At 47.8% G+C, this 21,884-nt stretch overlaps 1 protein-coding gene across 3 annotated transcripts in view; it reads right to left on the reverse strand.

The window, feature by feature from the left end:
- The window catches only part of ltbp3 (latent transforming growth factor beta binding protein 3), a 155,850-nt gene that overhangs the window by 24,175 nt on the left and 109,791 nt on the right, over nt 1-21,884 (reverse strand). For 2 of the 3 annotated variants that reach the window (XM_041179866.1, XM_041179864.1), the window contains exons 5-11: nt 12,104-12,187; nt 10,306-10,428; nt 8,290-8,451; nt 7,253-7,444; nt 5,568-5,584; nt 2,520-2,589; nt 1,653-1,739 (exon numbers count right to left, since the gene is read on the reverse strand). In XM_041179866.1, the coding sequence (XP_041035800.1) occupies nt 1,653-1,739; nt 2,520-2,589; nt 5,568-5,584; nt 7,253-7,444; nt 8,290-8,451; nt 10,306-10,428; nt 12,104-12,187 (735 nt within the window). The remainder of the gene's footprint in view (nt 1-1,652; nt 1,740-2,519; nt 2,590-5,567; nt 5,585-7,252; nt 7,445-8,289; nt 8,452-10,305; nt 10,429-12,103; nt 12,188-21,884) is intronic. The other variant, XM_041179865.1, reaches the window with a different exon arrangement.

Consider the following 21,884-nt stretch of genomic DNA (forward strand, 5'->3'; position numbering starts at 1 on the left):
GCTGCACTTGTCTTTCTAGGTCATATTGGTCCTGGGTTTGGAAGGTGCTGTCAGAGGAGGCTTGGTGAGTTGCTGCAGTGCATCTTGTAGATGGGACACACACTGCTGCTACTGTGTCCTGGTGGTGGAGGGAGTGAATGTTTGTGGATGGGGTGTCAATCAAGCGGGGCTGCTTTGTCCTGGATGGTGTCGAGCTTCTTGAATGTTGTTGGAGCTGCACTCACCCAGGCAAGTTTCTGGGGCAGAAATCACCTCTTAGGAAAACGTGGGGAGGGCAGGGAAATCAGGGCTGGAGTGATCACCACCACCGTTTTCTATCACTTCAGGGAGAAGAATTTCCTTGTTTCTTTCCCCACCCCCAAATTGACCTGGGTCTTTTGTGTGCTTGGACACCACTCGCAGAGTCTCATATGGCCTTGGTGTTGGGGGTGCGGCGTGTATATATTGTGATACACAGGTATCACGATAGTGTGGCACAGGCAACCTGGATGGAGTGGACATCATTCCACGGGTGCCAAATGCTCACAGTTCTGGGCCCGACCACCAGATGGCAGTGACCCACTCGATATAAATAGTGCTCACCAGCCCCCTTTGCAATCGGTGATTCAGGATGAAACGTTGAACCTTCTCTCTTGAAACAAAACAAATTAGGTCATAATCCTTCTATTATGTGAAGTAGCTGGAGCACAGATCCTGAACATGAGAGTGCGGGCCCTGAATTTACAGTCACTTATGATCAGTTATTGAGCTCTGTGCCTGTTCTGTTTGGGGTGTCATCAGTTTGGCTCCTTAGGTAGAATGCTCACCTCTGGGTCAGTCAGTTCAAAGTTTCAACCCTACTCCAGGACTTAATCTGTACTGGTAACTGCAGAGCAGTACTGAGAGAGTGCTACACTGCTAGCGCCTGCTGACTGTCAGATGCAACATTGAAGCAAGGCCCTTGTCTGCATAGCCTGATAATTATAAAGACCTCTGTATTATTGGAAGAAGCTTAGATTGGTTTGAATCCTCAAAATCATCAAAATACAGACATACGAAACAGAGAGGAGAAATACTTAGTGCTGGGCACAACAGAAAGTCTCTGAATTCCATCTGAACCAGCAACTGGAGAGTGTGAGATATTAAAGCCTCAAATCAGATTTATTGAGAAGCAAGATTATACAGAAGGTAGGTAAGGCAAACGGCAAATTCATGATAATTTTAGCACTTAATTGGGAGGGGAGTGAGGCTATAAAGGGATCTAAACTCGAGGATAGAGGATTGTAAGATCACAGTTTTTCCAGTCTAAGAGGCAACATAGGTCAGCGAGCACGGGAGTTAAGGGGAAACGGAACTTCATGGTGAGTTAGAGCACAGGGCAGCTTAGTTTTGAATGACCAAGTACTTGCTCGTTCTTATGCCTCTCGGTATGATACTAGGAGACCTGCACCAACCAGTTCATCCTCATGAGAAACAAAGCAGTCAGCCAATACATTGTAATTAGTAGCAACATCTTGACTTGCAGTGGGTGAGACTTCATTCTTAACAAAACCTTTGCTGCTTTGGGCTGTTGCATATAGCTCGAGATGGACCCTAAATCTACAGGGGCGGGGGATTGTGTAGGCACATGCCCTATCCTGTTCCTAACAAGAATCAAGGAAAGGGTTACCTACCAATGACCTGGGACGGGCCGAACTCCATGGACTGCTCCGGGGGCAGCACTTTAACAGCAGGGGTTGTAGGTCGCGTTTCCAATTCTACTAGGAAGGTGGAAATCAAAAACAAGTTGAATTGCGGCGCTGGTATAGAGCTCCTGTCTTAACTAATACTGAGGGGAAAGGGAGGCAGTTTAATTACCATCCTTGCATCTTGAATCCAGATCAATCTGATCCGGTCAAAATCTCATCGCTCTGCTGGTTGTAACCATCCAGAGTGTTTGATGGGGACACTGTAGAAGGACCTTTACTCTGTATCTAACCCCGTGCTGTCCCTGTCCTGGGAGTGTTTGATGGGGACAGTGTAGAGGGAGCTTTACTCTGTATCTAACCCCGTGCTGTACCTGTCCTGGGAGTGTTTGATGGGGACAGTGTAGAGGGAGCTTTACTCTGTATCTAACCCTGTGCTGGGAGTGTTTGATGGGGACAGAGGTTTCTGAGATTAGATTGCTCTCTGATTGTTGTACCCATCTTTTACGTGTTAGCTGCAATATTGAGTGATCAAAGTGAAACCTGACCTTGCCTACACCCAAAGTGCCCCCGCAGTGGCGAGGCAGCAATCATGAGCAGGTATCAGAAATGGGCTTTTCCTGCCCCAAGCCTGAAGGTGTTGAGACCAACATCGTTTCCCTGGTCAGGCCAGCATCGAGTGGGCCCTGTATCCAGGAGCACCCAGTCCCTACATCAAGGATCTCCTCTGGGATCACCATGTGACCAACGGCATATTCTCAATGCCTAGTCCCTCTCCTGTTCCCCAAAATCACAGTCTTTTCTAGTGGGGAATCTCCTCCCTCTTCAGCGCCAAATGTTGCTGTCAATACTCACCTGGAAATCTCGATGCAAACGGGATGAAAGTAGCTGACAACGCTTCCTCTCTGAGGCTGAAAGTGGGTAACTGGGTAACCAAAAATAAAACCCATTCAGTTTATAAAGCGTGAACAAATTGGCACTAGGCCTTCATCAGTGAAACATCTGACTCACCAACTTCTGACTGCCCCTCCATTTCCTCCACCTCTTTGTCTCCACAGGCACTGGCTGTGTCCATCACATTACTCAAGAGATTATGTTGCATTGTGAAACCCACTCAATGAGTGTTTGCAGGTTGTTTCACAGTAGAGATTTAACACTCCCACTGTGCACAATCCCAATGGACTCAAACCCCTTCTCGTTCACTCCCACTGTCCACAATCCCAATGGACTCAAACCCCTTCCCATTCACTCCCACTGTCCACAATCCCAATGGACCCAAACCCCTTGCCGTTCACTCCTACTGTCCACAATCCCATTGGACTCAAACCCCTTCCCATTCACACCCACTGTCCACAATCCCAATGGACCCAAACCCCTTCCCGTTCACTCCCACTGCGCACAATCCCAATGGACCCAAACCCCTTCCCACTCACTCCCACTGTCCACAATCCCAATGGACCCAAACCCCTTCCCGTTCACTCCCACTGCACACAATCCCAATGGACGCAAACCCCTTCCCATTCAATCCCACTGTCCACAATCCCAAATGAAACCAAACCCCTTCCCGTTCACTCCCACTGTCCACAATCCCAATGGAACCAAACCCCTTCCTGTCCACTCAAGCTATATAGAATCCAAATGAACGAAAATCCTTCTATTTTGGACTGATAGGGTTGGAATGAAAATTAAAGGCAGTGTGTATCGTCAGCTCCTGAGCTCCCAGTCTCTTGTTAATCGCCCTTGTTGCCAGCAGGCACTGACTCCCTCAGGATGACTCTCCCCTCTGACCTTTCCTCCCACTTTGCTCCAGTGGTCACTGAAGTTCATGACAGGTCCATCACTGCACAGCACGACTCAAACTAGAAATTGAGTGCTGGAGGGTGGCAACCATTCCCTCTCCATGGTGCTGAATCCCCATGCTAAATCCCCGTGCTAACCAGGATTTGCTTCCTTTTCTCATTCAATTTCTTCCTTCCTGACTCTTGCTGGATCTTCTATGGGTTCCACTCACTTCCTCAAGTGGCCTCTGTTCATGTGAGCATTTGTTCACTGTCCTGGCATCACACATCACATCTGAGCTGAATCCTAAACTCATCCAATACACTGCTGACTGTATTTGAATTCTTACCAAATCCCATTCATTCATCACCCACTGTGCTCGTTGACCTGCATTGGCTCCTGGTCCAACAACACACCAAGTTTAAAGTGATCATCCTTGTTTTCAAATCCCTCCTGGATCTCAACCCTCCCTATCACTATAACCTCCTCTAGCCTCCACACCCTCCTTTTTCTGTAACATCCTCCAGTCCCTGCAACCCTCCCTATCTCTGTAACCTCCTCCAGCCCCTACAACCATCCCTATCTCTGTAACCTCCTCCAAGCCCTACAACCCTCCCTATCTCTGTAACCTCCACCAGCCTCTACAACCCTCTTTTCTCTGTAACCTCCTCCAGGCCCTACAACCCTCCCTATCTCTGTAACCTCCTCCAGCCTCTAAGCCCTCCTTTTTGTAACATCCTCCAGCCCCTACAATCCTCCCCATCTCTGTAATCTCCTCCAGCCCCTACAACCCTCCCTATCTCTGTAATGTCCTTCAGGCCCTACAACCCTCCCTATCTCTGTAATCTCCTCCAGCCCCTACAACCCTCCCTATCTCTGTAATGTCCTTCAAGTCCTACAACCCTCCCTATCTCTGTAATGTCCTTCAGGCCCTACAACCCTCCCTATCTCTGTAACCTCCTCCAGCTCCTATAACCCTCACTATCTTTGTCACCTCCTCCAGCCCCTACAACCCTCTCTGCCTCTCTCTCATTAAAATGCTCCTTAAATCCTATTTCTTTGACCGAACCTTTGGTCACCCCCCCTAATGCCCATTTGTGTGGCTCGGTGTCAAAATGTTGTTTGGTAATTGCTCCTGTGAAGTTCTTTGGCTTGGTTAACTGCATTAAAGGTGCTATATAAATTCAAGTTGTTGTTGTTTAACCCTCACTCAGTGAAAAGGAGTGAGAAGGAGAATAACACGGGTGAGAGGGAAGAAAACAGCTGAAGTGAGAGAGGGAGAGAGACAAAGAGGCAATGGGAGAGGGGAGGGTAAAGGGAATAGGGACAGCGCTGGTGCGAGAGGCTGATAAGGAAAAGGAGAGGTGGAAAGAAAAAGAGGGACAGAAGGAATGGGAGAGACTTGGGAACAAAAAGCAACGAAGGAGTGAAAGAGTTAGGGCCCAAGAGATTGAGAGAAGAGGCAAAGACAGAGGGAAAGAAAAAAAAATAGGCTGTAAGGAATTGTGGAGATAATCACAGCATTGTTACAGTGCAGAAGGAGGCCATTCAGCCCATTGTGTCTGCACCAGCTCTCCAAATGAACAATTGCCTCAGTGTCATTCCCTCATCTTCTCCCCATAACCCTGCACATTCTTCCTTTACAGGAAGCAGTCTCATTCCGTCTTGAATCTGCCTCCACCATACTCTCAGGCAGCGCATTCCAGATCCTAACCACTCGCTGTGTGATAAAGTTCCTCCTCATGTTGCCATTGCTTCTTTTACCAATTACGTTAATCCGTGCCCGCTCATCACAATTAGGGGCATGAGAGTGACGCTGAGGGATAGAGGGAGCTGAACGCTAGGGGGAAATGAAAGAGGGAGAGAGAGAGAAAGGTTGGAGAGGGAGAACGATAAACCAAAATTCAGGCTTCAGGTTAATAGCAAAGCTGATGAAAAGTGAATAAATGCTTCTGTTTCCATGGTAACAGTGAGGTTACCAGTTTATTATATTTGGAATGGAGTTTCCTTGTCTGGACTGTATTTCTATATCCAACCCTTGATTGTTCACTGATTGGCCTTACTACAAATAATTGAACACTCAAGAGAGTTTAACAAGTAATGTTTTATACAACTTCTACTTACCAGTGCGACCGTGGAAGCTGTGAGGAGAAAAGGATAGACGCTGTTACTACAGGCTAGAGACAGGCATAGTTATTACAGGCTAGAAACAGGCATAGATATTACAGGCTGGAGAGAGACATAGTTCTTACAAGCTGGAGGTAGGCATAGTTCTTACAAAATAGAGACAGGCACAGTTCCTACAGGCTAGAGACAGGCATAGTTACTACAGGCTAGAGACAGGCATAGTTATTACAGGCTGGAAACAGACATTGTTCTTACAAACTAGAGACTTGCATAGTTCCTACAGGCTAGAGACAGGCATAGTTACTACAGGCTGGAGCCAGACATAGTTATTACAGGCTGGAAACAGACATTGTTCTTACAAACCAGAGACTTGCATAGTTCCTACAGGCTAGAGACAGGCATAGTTACTACAGGCTGGAGGTAGGCATAGTTATTACAGGCTGGAAACAGACATTGTTCTTACAAGCTAGAGACTGGCATTGTTCCTATAGGCTAGAGACAGGCATAGTTATTACAGGCTGGAAACAGACATTGTTCTTACAAGCTAGAGACTGGCATTGTTTCTATAGGCTAGAGACAGGCATAGTTACTACAGGCTGGAGGTAGGCATAGTTATTACAGGCTAGAAACAGGCATAGATATTACAGGCTGGAAACAGAAATTGTTCTTACAAGCTAGAGACTGGCATTGTTCCTATAGGCTAGAGACAGGCATAGTTACTACAGGCTGGAGGTAGGCATAGTTATTACAGGCTAGAAACAGGCATAGATATTACAGGCTGGAGAGAGACATAGTTCTTACAAGCTGGAGGTAGGCATAGTTCTTACAAGATAGAGACAGGCATAGTTCTACAGGCTAGAGACAGGCATAGTTCCAATAGGCTAGAGACAGGCATAGTTATTACAGGCTGGAGCCAGACATAGTTCCTACAGGCTAGAGACAGGCATAGTTATTACAGGCTGGAAACAGACATTGTTCTTACAAACTAGAGACTTACATAGTTTCTACAGGCTAGAGACAGACATAAATATTACAGGCTGGAGAGAGACATAATTCTTACAAGCTAGAGACAGATTTAGTTCCTACAGGCTAGGGAGAGGCATAGTTCCAATAGGCTAGAGACGCATAGTTCTACAGGCTAGAGATAGGCATGGTTACTACTGACTAGAGATCCCTGTCGCATTACTGTGTGTGTGTGTGTGTATGTGGGGGAGTGATGGAGATGGAAATCACAGATCCCTGACCCATTAACGTCTGGCGAATGCTACCGGGAGTGGCCCATGAACAGGAAGCTGGTGAGATTGTGGCCCTTTGCGAATAATAAGTGAGTAATCTTCAGAGAGCAAGCTGGTCATTACTGGTAACTGCACTAAACCTTGCAGACAGGACCTCCTGTCCTCAGTGTACCAACCTGAAAGAACACCCACTCTTAACACATCTACTAGTCAGCAGCCAATGGCACCTGGAATAAAATACTCCAAACTCATGTCACAGGTAAGAGAGTTTATATTCTATCTCAACGGTCTAGCTTCCTGAAATGACACTAACAACACACCACCCCTACATTGAACACTGAGCGTTCAGTCTTAGTGCTAGAGTGAGCTGTGCTGAAGGGCTATAGATCGAACAGTGTAGTGTAGAGGGAAGCATTCCTACAATACGTGATTACAGCTGTTACGAACCCTCGCCAATCTCCTTGGGATCTGCATCGTGTGTGACTGAGGGGGGCATCGTGACTGGCACCTGGACGATCCTAGCCTTTCCATCCGGATCGATACGAACCACGATATTACTGCCAGGCGGAATGCTGATCTTCTGGTGAGAGCTGGAGAAGTGGTAGCCCATTCCTGCCGGGCATGTCTCCTGAAATTCCGCTTCGACAGACAAGACAAGGAAAGTGTAAATCACTTTGCTCAGGACCGCATTCTGGCTCATGGTGATGGGCATTTACCAAAGGGATGTAGAAACAGACACTGGCAAATCCAGGCATAAATCCGCAGAATTTACTCAAAATGACAGGGAATGTTTTGGGAGTGGTTGAGGCCAATGCCATTGCAACTTGAAGGGAAAACTAGATAAACATTTGGGTCATGGGGAAGAGGCAAGGTTTTGGGAAAGCCTGGGGCAGTGGGATTAGTTTGGGATTGATACAGGGTTATGGGGATAGAGAAGGGCCGTGGGGTTAGTTTGGGATTCATACAAGGCTATGGGGATAGAGCAGGTAAATGGGATTAGTTTGGGATTGATTCAGGGCTATGGGGAGAGAGTGGGATACTGGGATTCAGTTGGGATTGATACAAGGTGTGGGAAGAGCGGGGCAGCGTGATTAGTGTGGAGAGTGATACACGGTCATGGGTAGAGAGCAGGGCAGCAGGAATGGTTTGGGATTGATACAGGGCTATGGGGAGGGAGCGGGACATTAGGATTAGTTTGGGATTGACGCAAGGTGATAGGGAGAGAGTGGGGCAGTGGGATTAGTTTGGGATTCATACAGGGCGATAGAGAGAGAGAGGGGCACTAGGAACATGGGGACACAGACTCAGGATAAGGGGTTGTCCCTTTTGGACTGAGATGAGGGGTTATTTCGTCATTCAGAGGGTTACGAATCTGTGGAGATCTCTACCCCAAAGCTCTGTGGATGCTCATCTGTTGAATATATTCAAGATTGGGGTCATTAAAGACACTCAGGGACTTAGGGAGAACTGAATTCATCACTTACCTGCTCCAGGGTTGGGGCAGGGATCACAGTCAGAGCCCCAGGCTTTCCCCACTGTACAGCAGCACAGCTGCTTGGTCAGCTCACCCCGCAGAGGGTAGGTACATCCCTCCTCAGCATTTACTAGCAGGTAGCAAGGACCCTTCACCTCAGGTTTCTCCATCACTGCATCATGGGTGGAAAGATAATTCCCTTAATCAGCAGCTATAGTAAAACTTGCAGATATAATCCACACTCTCTGATATACCACACACGCCTCACTGTAACACTCCCTGATATAGTCCACACCCCTCATTGTATAACACTCTGATATACCCCACACCCCCCACTGTAACACTCTCTGATATACCCCACACCGCTCGCTGTAATGCTCTCTGATATACCCCACATCACTCACTGTAGCACTCTGATATACCCCACACCCCTCACTGTAACACTCTGATATACCCCACACCCCTCACTGTAACACTCTGATATACCCCACACTACTCACTGTAACACACTCTGATATAACCCACACCCCTCACTGTAACACTCTCTTATATACCCCACACCCCTCACTGTAACACTCTGATATACCCCACACTACTCACTGTAACACTCTCTGATATACCCCACACCCCTCACTGTCACACTCTCTGGTATACCCCACACTCCTCACTGTAACACTCTCTGATATACCCCACACCCCTCACTGTAACACTCCCTGATATACTCCACACCCCTCACTGTAACACTCCCTGATATACCCCACACCCCTCTCTGTAACACTCTGATATACCCCACACCCCTCACTGTAACACTCTCTGATACACACCACACCCCTCACTGTAACACTCTCTGATATACCCCACACACCTCACTGTAACACTCTCTGATATACCCCACACCCCTCACTGTAACACTCTCTGATATACCCAACACCCCCCACTGTAACACTCTCTGATATACCCCACACCCCTCACTGTAACACTCTGATATACCCCACATCACTCACTGTAACACTCTGATATACCCCACACCCCTCACTGCAACACTCTTTGATATACCCCACACCCCTCACTGTAACACTCTCTGATATACCCCACACCCCTCACTGTAACTCTCTCTGATATACCCCACATCCCTCACTGTAACACTCTCTGATATACCCCACACCCCTTGCTGTAACACTCTCTGACATACCCCACACCTCTCACTGTAACACTCTCTGATAGACCCCACACCCCTCACTGTAACACTCTCTGATATACCCCACACCCCTCACTGTAACACTCTCTGATATACCCCACACCCCTCACTGTAACACTCTCTGATATACCCCACACTCCTCACTGTAACACTCTCTGATAGACCCCACACCCCTTGCTGTAACACTCTCTGATATACCCCACACCCCTCACTGTAACACTCTCTGATATACCCCACACCCCTCACTGTAACACTCTCTGATATACCCCACACTCCTCACAGTAACAGTCCTTGATATACCCCACCCCCCTCACTGTAACACTCTCTGATAGACCCCACACCCCTCGCTGTAACACTCTCTGATATACCCCCCACCCCTCACTGTAACACTCTCTGATATACCCCACACCCCTCACTGTAACAGTCCTTGATATACCCCACATCCCTCACTGTAACACTCGGATATAACCCACATCCCTCACTGTAACACTCTCTGATATACCCCACACCCCTCACTGTAACACTCTCTGATATACCCCACACCCCTCACTCTAACACTCTGATATACCCCACACCCCTCACTCTAACACCCTGATACACCCCAGTTCATACTCTCATACCTTCAATCCAGATAAGAGCTCTTGCTGATTTCTACTCTTCCTCCCCATCTGGTGCAGCCAATTTCTATACCCCAATTGTTCTCTGGCTGTGATCATTTCACTTAGCACTGACCCAGTTTCGGAACCGACACCATGCTCCTGTGTAAAGCTGAATACCACAGCAGTCAGGACATGTACCTTTTTAGCCCTGGAGGCCTGATGCACTTACCGACACAGTGTGTCCGTGATGGCCCTATCACATAGCCAGGCTTGCAAGCACAGCGAAAGCTCCCCTGTGTGTTCAGACAATCTGCATTTTGGCAAACTCCCTGGATCAGGCACTCATTGATATCTGGAAGGTGCATAGAGAGAGGGAAGGAGAGAGAGATGAAAGGGGAAGGAAGGGGGACAGAGAGAGAAAGATAGAGGGGTAAGGAGAGAGAGAGACAAAGAGTTAGAGAGAGAGGGAGTGAGAGAGTAAGAGAGAGGGGAAGAGAAAGAGGGAGAGGAAGTGGGTGAGAGGGGGAAAAAGATCTCATTATTTTACAGCTTATTGTGCCCTTTGTTTACTTCCAGTCACTGGGTGGAATGTACTAGTGGACGTATTGCAACAGGCATGAAAGCTGCGAGCTCCTCAGTTTTGAAGTAGCTGGCACTATTTAAGGTGTGCTGAAATCTCGAAAGGATCCTGTTATAAGAAAAGGTTGGACAGGCCAGGCTTGTATCCACTGGAGTTTAGAAGTGTAAGAGGCGACTTGATTGAAACATATAAGATCCTGAGGGGTCTTGACAGGGTGGATGTGGAAAGGATGTTTCCTCTCATGGGAGAATCTAGAACTGAGGGTGGGGGGGTCACTGTTTAAAAATAAGGGGTCGCCCATTTAAGACAGAGATGAGGAGAAATGTTTTCTCTCAGAGGGTGAGTCTTTGGAACTCTCTTCCTCAAAAGGCGGTGGAAGCAGATTCTAGAACATTTTTAAGGCAGAGGTAGATAGATTCTTGATAAGCAACGGGGTGAAAGGTTATCGGGGGTAGGTGGAAATGTGGGGTTGAGGTTACGATCAGATCAGCTGTGATTTTATTGAATGGTGGAGCAGGCGCGAGAGGCTGAGTGGTTTACTCCTGCTCCTAATTTGTATGTTCGCATGAAGCCTACGTTACCATAGTGATTTTAGGATTGTGCGGCACTGATGAGGTGCAAGCCAACTTGGAAAACCCACTCCCGCAGGTCTACTTTGCCCTCCTCATCTCTCTTAAGTCCCACTCCAGAGACTTGAGCACATAATCCACCCTGACACTTTCTGTGCAGTACTGAGGGAGTGCTGCACTGTCAGAGGAGAGATTTTAAAATGGGGGCCCCCACGTCTGCCCTCTTGGATGAGTGTAAAAGATCCCACAGCCACTACTCCAGAAGGAAAAGCCAGTTCAAAACTGCCAAATCCCAGTAAAAACCAGTAATACTGGAGTCCCATTTTAAGGTACACAAGACCAGTTCAGACAAGTTAGACTGGTACCCTTGCTGAGTTTTACTGGTTTCTCCTCCCGGGATTGGAAGAAGAGTTGGTGGAGGTTGGCAATGTGGGGGAGTGGGGGTGGAGGGGAGGGGGTGGAATTCTGCCTGGTGTCCTGGGCTCAATATTTATCCCCCAACCCACATCACTTAAAAATAAAACAGGTGATCTGGGTCATCATTACGTTATTGCCTGTGGGATCTTGCTGTGCACAAGCTGGCTGTCGCGCCTCCAACACTACTGCAGTGACTACATTGCAAAACGAAAACTCATTGTCTGCAAAGTGCTTTGGCAAGGTTCGTGCAGCATTTTCCGTGTTTGCTTTGCAATTCCAACATTATTTTACTTCTTGTATCAGTTTCCGCGATTTTGGCTAAGGGATAAGTGTTGGCCCCGGGGCTCTGGAGATGAGCCGCCTCAGCATAGGCTGCTCCATGCTGCTCATTACACACTCAGCAACGTATGGGGCCCGATGGAGGGACTAAATCGCTGGGGCCAGGAGCGTCTGCCACTTACCTTGGCAGTGGGTGCTGTTGAGTCTCTTGTAGCCCTGAGGACACTCCACTCCGCCAATGATCCCAGTCTTTGGGTCAGCCAAGTCTGAGGAGGGAACGAAAAAGGATTGGTTTAATTTTGTGTCAGCGACTCTGTAACTCTGTTTCTCTGTCCACAGATGCTGCTTGACCTGCAGAGTGTTTCCAGCATTCCCTGTTTTTAATTCCAGTTTTCCACCATCCTGTCTGCTTTGCTTTTAGTAGCCTCGTTCTCTCAACCCCCTTATACCTCGAGTCTGTTGACCTACCCTCCCCACTGTCACTTTGCCATAGATTGACCCCACCATCTCACCATGTCTCCTTTGCCCTCCGTATCAACATTATCTTTCAACCCCATTTAAACTGCCCCATTTTTCTCTCTTCTTTCATGGGATGTGGGCATGACTGGCAAGGCCCAGCATTTGCTGCTCATCCATAATTGCCCCTTGAACTGAATGACTTGCTAGGCCATTTCAGAGGGCAGTTAAGAGTCAACCACATTGCTGTGGGTCTGGAGTCATATGTAGGCCAGACCGGGTAAGGATGGAAGATTTCCTTCCCTAAAGGGACATTAGTGACCCAGATGGGTTTTTACAACAATCGATGATCGTTGTCATTGTCACCATTACTGAGAATAACTTTCAATTACAGATTTATTAATTGAATTTAAATTCCACTTGCTGCCGTGGTGGGATTTGAACCCACGTCCATAAGACTTAGGAGCAGAAGTAGGCCATTTGGCCCATCGAGTCTGCTCCGCCATTCAATGAGATCGTGGCTGATCTGATAATCCTCAATTCCACTTTCCTGCCTAACCCTTGATCCCCTTACTGATTAAAAATCTGTCTATCTCAGCCTTGAATATATATAATGTCCCAGTCTCCACGTCCCTCTGTGGTAAAGATTTCCACAGATTAACTACCCTCTGAGAGAAGAAATTTCTCCTCATCTCTGTCTTAAATGGGTGACCCCTTACTCTGAGATTATGCCCTCTGGTCCTAGACTCTCCTACAAGGGGAACCAATCTTTCAGCATCTACCCTGTCAAGTCCCCTAAGAATCTTATATGTTTCAGTAAAGTTGCCTCTCATTCTTCTAAACTCCAAAGAGTACAGTTCCAACTTACTCAACCTCTTCTCATAAGAAGATCCCTCCATACCTGGGATCAACTTAGCGACCCTTCTCTGGACTGCCTCCAATGCCAGTATATCTTTCCTTACATAAGGGGACCAAAGCTGTTCACAGTATTCAGGGTGTGGTCTAACCAGTGCCTGTATAGTTTTAACAAGATTTCTCTATTATTATACTCCATTCCCTTTGAAATAAAGGCCAACATCGCATTTGCCTTCCCTATTACCTGCTAAACTTATATGCTAGCCTTTTGTGATTCATGCACAAGGACCCCCAAATGCCTCTGTGCAGCAGCTTTCTGCAGTCTTTCTCCATTTAAATAACTTGACCTCGGCTCCTACATCCTAAAAAATGGGTGGCAGTCACATAGGAAATGGCCATAAAGTGGCTACCCGCACCCACTGAACTAAACCTCAAACAGAGGGCCCTATGGGGATGAAGGGTGGGAGAGTTAGGGTTGGCATCACTGGTTGGCCAAATTCCTGGACGCTTCATCTCATAACGTCCCACAACCAGCCCGCTCAGCTAAACAGTCCTTGTCCCGTCCTGAATGTTTTGCGAACTAACGAGTTGAGAGTTCAATGAAAAGGAAATTATTCTTTTAAAGCCCCCTTAACTGCCTGTAGCAGTTTCCAGGCAACTAATCTTTAATTCCCGGAGACTCCAGGATAATCCTCTATGAGTAGGCAACCCCTCGGTGGAGTGGGAAAGAACTTGCATTTATATTGGACCTCAGGACCCTTTGACAGCCTCTGAAGTGCTTTGAAGTGTGGTCAATCTTGCAAATATAGGAATGGGAAGGATGGGAGATAATTGTAAACACAACCACCGCCTCCTCCCCCACCCTGCTCCCCGAGCCCACCATCCTCCATTGTAGGGTTGTCAACCCTCCAGAATTGGCCTGGAGTGTCCAGGAAGTGAAGATCAATCTCCAGGACACTGCTGTGTGCAACCCTGGAGAAAAATTATTGGGACATTGTAAAAGATTGTCTTTGTTTGCCATTACCTATGAACATTTCTCTTTACCAGATATAAAAATGTTGAAAATGGGGGATAAAAGGCTGCTTGGCTGACAGTCGAACATCATCCAATTGGGTAATGAGTCTTTCCCAATTGGTGTGGGAAGGCCGTACATCACAAGGATGGATGTGTTGGCCGACTAATGGCTGGAGCGTGGGGGCAAGTCATGTGACGAAACCTCCGGGAATACATTTAATCAGAGTTGACAACCCTAGCCCACTGCCCCTTCAACGAAGCAATGAAGCATCTCCGCTGAAGGATTAAGGGACTTTCAGGGGCTTGAACAAATACCAGTGGGGCCCTTGTGGTGATGGTGGTGAGCACAAACAAAGGCCGGAGGTTTCCCATCGACAATCAACAGCAAACGCCATCCCCACTGTGAAAGGCAGGCGAACACAAGATTGCTTTCAGTCCTGTGCAGAGGTTGTGAGTAGAAATGTGGTCAGAGCCCCACGTGTGACTAAAAAAACATCCACTTGGGCCAACAAAACTGAAGGATGTTACTGCTGGGAAAGGCTGCAGCCAATGGGCCATGAAAAAGCCTTTCCAATGGCTCTCAGCCAGGGTCTCAGTTCCCATATTCAGGCTCACACCCACTCATTCTGGCTCCAGCAGAGGTATTCTGTTATTTGAACCCAGGATGTTCGCCATCTGTTTTTACATCCACAGGCTGAAATTAATGATATTTTCGAGATTTGACAGAGCGAGATCAATAGGCCGTAGCTCAAACCGCAGCAGATCGCCAATTCAAAGATTTGACTAATTTTGTATGACCCCCCCCCACCAACCCCCTAATTTTCCATTTCTCCCCTCCTTGTTCTCTTCCACTCTCATTTCAGAAACTTGACACAAAATCCAGGACGACATTCCCAGTGCCAGTACTGAGGGAGTGCTGCACTGTCAGAGAGTCAGTATTGAGGGAGTTCTGCACTGTCAGAGGTTCACTACTCTTGGAGTGCTACACTGTTGGAGGGTCAGAACTGAGGAAGTGCTGTGCTGTCGAAGAGTCAGTAATGAAGAAGTGCCGCACTGTCAGATGGTCAGTATTGAGGGAGTGCTGCACTGTTGGAGGGTCAGTACTGAGGGTGCACCAAACTGTCGGAGGGTCAGTACTGAGGGAGCACTGCACTGTCGGAGGGTTAGTGCTGAGAGAGTGCTACACTGTTGGAGGGTCATTACTGAGGGGGTTCTGTACTGTCAGAGGGTCAGTACTGAGGAAATGCTGCACTGTCGAAGGATCAGTACCAAGGGAGCGCTGCGCTGTTGGATGGTCAATACTGAGGGACTGATACACTGCTGGTGGGTCAATACTTAGGGAGCATTGCACTGTCAGAGGGTCAGTACTGAAAGAGTGCTGCACTGTCAGTGGGTCAATACTGAGGGAATGCTGCACTGTTGGAGAGTTAGTACTGAGAGAGTGCCACTCTGTCAGAGGGTCAGTGCTGAGGGAACTCTGCACTGTCGGAGGGTCAGTGCTGAGGGTGTGCCCCACTGTCGGAGGGTCAGTGCTGAGGGAGCTCCGCACTGTCAAAGGGTCAGCCCTGAGGGAGCGCCACACTGTTGGAGTAAGGGGCTGGCACATATAGGGTTAATGTGGGACTGAGTACAGTACTGCCCACACAGAACACATGACCTGCACTTCGGGGTCAGTATAGTGTTGGACAGAGCTATGTGCACAAGCAAGCATGGAGACAGCTCCTAGCTTAAACCCTTTACTGTATACATGTACATAGTTCTTATAGTTAATAAATACATACAGTTAACCTACTTAAGACTACGAAGACTTCATTAAGACCGAATGGTATCCAATGCCCTACAACACGGTGGCAGCGAATGGGAAAACCCAGGACCTCAGAGAAGGTGGAGCAGAAATTCAAAAGCTGGAAAAACTAAAGGAGTAGCTCTCTGACCTGACTAAAAGCAGCTGAAGTGAAGACACAGAGGGAGGTCACTTGAGAGAAGCTCCATAGCAGAATTGACAGAGTACTGACCGTCTGACTATGCGATACTCCCTCAGCATTAAAGCTCCATAGCAGAATTGGAAGCAGGGGGGCCAAAGGAAAAACATTATTCCACTGTGAAGCTGAGGCCTCCACCAGGCTGCATGTCAGTGCAGCTTGAATATCCACGGAGTGCAGAATCAAAGGACCTAGCAGGGCTGTGCTAAAAAAATTTAATTCTTGGCCAGAACTAGTTCAAAAACGTTTTCAGTCTTTTATAAATCAAAGCAGCCCGATTCCGAAAGAACTGTGGCCAGCCAGATTCCCAGGTTGGTGCCTGAGGTCGCTTCGAGAAGAAAAGATATAAATGAATTTGTTAATTCGGAAGAATGGCGACCAAAGAATCAGCTTTAAAGACCAGCAGAGGCCAGAATTCGAGGATTTCGTGACCCTAGAGCATAGCGTTAAAACAGAGAAGTCTGCAGCTAGTCGATCCAAGCAGCCGATTCTTCAAACTTTTCTCAATGCTGAGCGCGAGCGCCCATTACACCAGGAAACCGCCAAACCCAGCAAGCGTGGCTAAACCCCTTTGGCTTTAAATGAACGGTGGCGCCATCTTGAATTGCAGCAGCTTCTTAAAGCTGAACGTACACTTTAAAAAATTTTTAACCATAGATCAGAAATCCACTCTTCCAGATGAACTTGGACTTATCCAAGGCCCAGATCAATCACAAAATTGGGGACTTTGCAGAAAAAGATTCCTTTGATACACGATTGCTTCAGTCCTGCACAAAAAGTCAGACGCTGAACAGGTTAACACACTACTTTACTCAGTAGGCCCGATAGCGGACAACATTATTGCCAGACAAGGAATCAACGGATCATCTGCTAAATTTGAAGAAGTACTGAACTTATTCGATGTTTACTTTAACCTAAGAGGTAACAAAATCCTCGAAAGGGCTAAATTTAACAAGATGTGCAGCAGCCAGGAGAACTTGTCGACTCATTCATTAATGATCTGTGTAGGATGGCTGAAGGCTGTGAATATGGAGACCTAAAATCTGAACTTATCATGGATGGAATAGTTGTAGGAGTAGCGGGCAACACACTTTCAGACATGCTGCAAGTGAAGGAAGATCTAACCCTTGAGAAAGCTATCCAGATTGTTAGGAAATCTGAACTCCTTATGCAGCAGATGTCCATTTTAAGAGGAGAAAGTAGACTGTGGTACAAAGGAAACCCCAAAGTCCAGTTAGCTAAACAGCACAGAAACAGGGACATTCCAGGCCAAGGGAAGCAATACCAGTAGAGTGACCATGCCAGCGCTGTGGAGCAAAGTGCCCCCACAGGCAAGATCAATGTCCTGCAATTTCAGTCCAATGCTTTCAATGTAACAGAATTGAACACTTCGGTAATCGGTGCAAGGCCAAAACTCAGAAATGCACAGAAGGCCCAAAGATGATTCAATACATTGAGGTTGCACACCAAGAGGACACGCAGCCATACTTCCTGGGTAAGGACTAAGATCCTGGATTTAGGAATGTGGACATATAGACGAACGGCCATCTCACAAACATTAAATTGGACACGGGGGCCAGTGTTATGGTCCTGTTGGACGGAGGACTGTGGCTTAGAGACCTCTGGCTTTGAACAACAGACACCCCACCCTATGAGCCTAGAGGAATCCGACTTCCGGTCATAGGCGTGATTCTGGGACCATGAAGGTATGGTGGCAAACAGGCCTTCGAGCAGATATACATCATCCGTAACCAACTTTTTCCTCTCTTCAGCAGAGACGCCTGACTCTCCTCAAAATGGCAGAAGATGTCCAGGCAACCACTGTCGCAAATATACAGAACTGCAAGCTCAAACAAGAAAGAGTATCCTGACAGGGACTTCAGCTCTGAACTGTCTGCCCTCTTCGCAGAGCATGCTGGTCCATTTTCATAACAGGTGCCGGAAAGCCCTCAACAGTCAGACCAGCCAATCACTCAGGTGGTTACCGTGACGCCTCCAGAGGAGGATAGACAAGAGAGCAGCCACCAACCAGAACAGCTTCAACCTCAGGCTCCGACAACTGTTGATGAGGGTCAACACTGCGACCATACAGCTAGCATGACAGTGCCACAGACGATGCTGGAACCGACTGTCCATTGGTGACAGCGCACCCCACAGACAAATACAAAGGGGAGCTTACAGAAAAGAAAAACACACCCTCTCAACAGGAATGGCCATCTTCCATCACAGAGGGCATCGCGACAATCCACATAACGAAGGAGGAAGAGGAAAAAAAGCGACGTGGGGACAAGCACAGGTTTGTCCAGCCTGCAAGAAACGGGATGGAACAGCCACCATCCATCACCGCAACTGCCCAATGGACAGAGAGCGGTTCAATACCAAACAATGGAGAAAGAGGATGAAAAGACACCCAGGTGCCAGAACAACCTCCAAATGCAACAACACTCCTCCGACAGTCATGCAAAATGAAATATGGAAGGGTTACAAGGCATCCAGACCGCCTGAACCTATGAATTCAGAGACTTGAAGGGGGTGGGGGGGATGGGGTAGTAATAACAATGTAAATATATGGGGTAAACTAGAATAACTTGAAATTTTGGATAAAGACTCGGGGGTCGGTGGGGGGTGTAGTATAAGGGCCTGGCACATATAGGGTTAACGTTGGACTGAGTACAGTATTGCCCACACAATGATGTAAGAAAGCACATGATCCACACCTAGGGGGTCAGTCTAGTGTTGGACAGAGCCGTGTGCACAAGCAAGCATGGAGACAGCTCCTAGCTTCAACCCTTTCCTGTATATATGTACATAGCTCTTGTAGCTAATAAATGGATATAGTTAACCTACTAAAGACTACAAAGACTCCATTAAGACCTACTGAATGGTATCCAACACTCTACAACACATCAATAAAAAAAAGCTTGTTCTTCACATTCTCTTGCCCAAGAGCTTAAATCTGTGTCTGGTAATCCTTGTGCCATCAGCTAATGTGAACAGTTTTCCTTCGTCAATCTTATTCAAACTTCATGTAAGGCTGTTATGTAAGAGTTAAAGCAGCCTGCTCCTTTGTTGGCCATGTTGGCCTGAAACAACTAAGCCCTAATTGGATGCATTTTGTTCGGCAAACCTGTGCTTTTGCCCTAATCACTTCCAGTAGTTTTATCGAATTGCCAGGGCAAGGCAATGATATGTTAACTTTGGAATTCACCCCTGGTGAGCTGCTGTCCGGGTTTTTTGCCAGCCCTGCATATGTGCCAACTAGAACGAGAGTGCGAGCCCACGTTGTGCTAACTCATCCCTCACCTGATGGGAGATTGCTGCCCCTCACTCCTCTCCTCTCCTCTCCTCTGCTACATGGTGACTCTCTGCTGGGGTGGGGGGGGGGGGGTTCAGCTCTGCAGATGTCTGTCCTCCTCTGGTATCTCTTCATAAACTTGAGCTAAACTAGCTTGTTGTTTCAGCAAAACTTGCTCAGAACATGCAAACATATGTTGGTATGTTCTAACTAAGGTCCCATACCAGTTTGGACCACACTTGGAACACTGTTAACAGCTCTGGTCACCATATTATAAAAGAATATAATCGAGATGTCGGAGAAAGTGCAAAAATGATTCGCATGGACAATACCAGAACAGCGAGGTTATATACCTCTCGGGAAAGGAACGACAGGCTGGATCTCTTTCCTCTTGAAAAGTGAAGATGGAGGGGTGACCTAGTAGAGGCCTTTGAAATTCTGAAAGGTTTTGATAGAGCAGATACAGAGAAGAACGTTTCCTCTTGTGGGGAACAGCAGAACTAGAGCTCATCAATATTAGATAGTCACCAAGAAATCCAATCGGGAATTTAGGAGAAACTTCTTTACCCAGAGAGCGGGGAGAGTGTGGAACTCGCTCCCACAGGAAGGGGTTGAGGTGAATAGTATAAATACATTTCGAGGAAACTAGGCAAGTATGTGCGGAAGAAGGGATTAGAGGGTTATGCTGACAGAGTTGGATGAGGAAGAATCACAGAACCATAGAAAGGTTACGGCACAGAAAGAGGCCATTCAGCCCACCATGTCTGCACCAGCCAAAAGATAAAAAATAAAAAAACTAGCCGCCCATTCGAATCCCACCTTCCAGCACCCGGTCTGTAGCCTTGCAGCTTACAGCATTTCAGCTGCAGGTCCAAGTGCCTTTTAAATGAGGTTTCTGCCTCCACCATCAAACCAGGCAGTGAGTTCCAGACACCCACCACCCTCTGGGTGAAGAAGTTTTACCTCATGTTCCCTCTAATCCTTCAACCAATCACCTTAAACCTGTGCCCCCTTCTTTAGGGGAAATAGGGCATCCCTGTCTATTCTATCCAGGCCCCTCATTATCATGAACACCTCAATCAGGTCATCCTTCGGCCTCATCTGTTCTAAGGGAAACAACCCCAGCCTATCCAATCTCTCCTCATCGCTGCAATTTTCAAGCCCTGGTAACATTCTTGTAAATCTCCTCGGTGCTCTCTCCAGAGCAATTCTATCCTTCCTGTGCTGTGGTGACCAGAACCGTACCCAAAATTCTAGACTGGGAAAAAACTCAAGTGCAGCAGAAACACCAGCACGGGCAGTTGGGCCGAATGATCCTTCTCCCGGCACATTCTGTGATAATTCTATGAAACTGTGAGGAAACTCACAAAGCAGCTGCCCGATTCCTCATCCTCCTCCTCCTCACTGTGGATCTGGCAGGTTCTGGGATCACTGGACAAGCGGTGAGGGGTGGGTGGGGGGGGTGGGGGGAACCATCAGCCGACTTTTCTAACCCCACTCCCGAGCCCCAGGCTCCCTGGAGCCAAGCCCAAGGACTCCAACTCTGGAGGTTGTGACCGGCTTCACTTCGAACCGTAATCGTCAAGCTGCGTGCCGACCAAACAAAACTGTCCCCGTTTAAGCATGAAGTGCTTCAGGGACTTCTCCCCAGATGGCTGGCAGGGTAACAATATTGACTTGGGCTGGAACTAAGGAACGTAGGACAGAAACAGGAACAAAAACCAAAAAATGCTGGAAACCCTCAGCAGGTCTGAACAGCGTCTGCGGAGAGAAAGACAGAGTTAACGTTTCGAGTCAGTATGACTCCTCTTCAGAGCTCTGACAGACTCGAAACGTTAACTCTGTCTTTCTCTCCACAGACGCTGTTCAGACCGGCTGAAGGTTTCCAGCATTTTTTGTTTTTGTTTCAGATTTCCAGCATCTGCAGTATTTTGTTTTTGTTACAGGGCAGAAGGATCCTCGGCAAGAGGGGAGGGAGGGGGTGGTGTTGGCGGTAAGAGGGAAAGGCACCCTTGGCCTCAGTACCCGTGAGTGGGACACCTGGGGGGGCATTAGAAGAAATCAGCAAGGGAATTCCCTCGATCGCTGCCTAGTGGCCCCCACTGAGCAGTGCGTGGGCCCGGACAACATGGGGGGGTTGGGGGGGAGGCTCAACCGCGATGCCTCCCGGATCGAGTAGCCCATTGGAACACGCCTTCCGGGCTTAAACCGGCCTTGGAAGTGAAGCCGAGAGCGGCCAGCGCCTCAGGTCAGCTGGGTTGGCTCTGGTCCCACCGCTGTGCAAGCCACATCTCACCCGCCCTTTTCTAACTTTACCAGGCATTGACTCGTTGGTCTGGGAACGACACAGCCAGACATGCT

The sequence above is a fragment of the Carcharodon carcharias genome, chromosome 37 (assembly GCF_017639515.1).
Source record: "Carcharodon carcharias isolate sCarCar2 chromosome 37, sCarCar2.pri, whole genome shotgun sequence".
NCBI lineage: Eukaryota > Metazoa > Chordata > Chondrichthyes > Lamniformes > Lamnidae > Carcharodon > Carcharodon carcharias.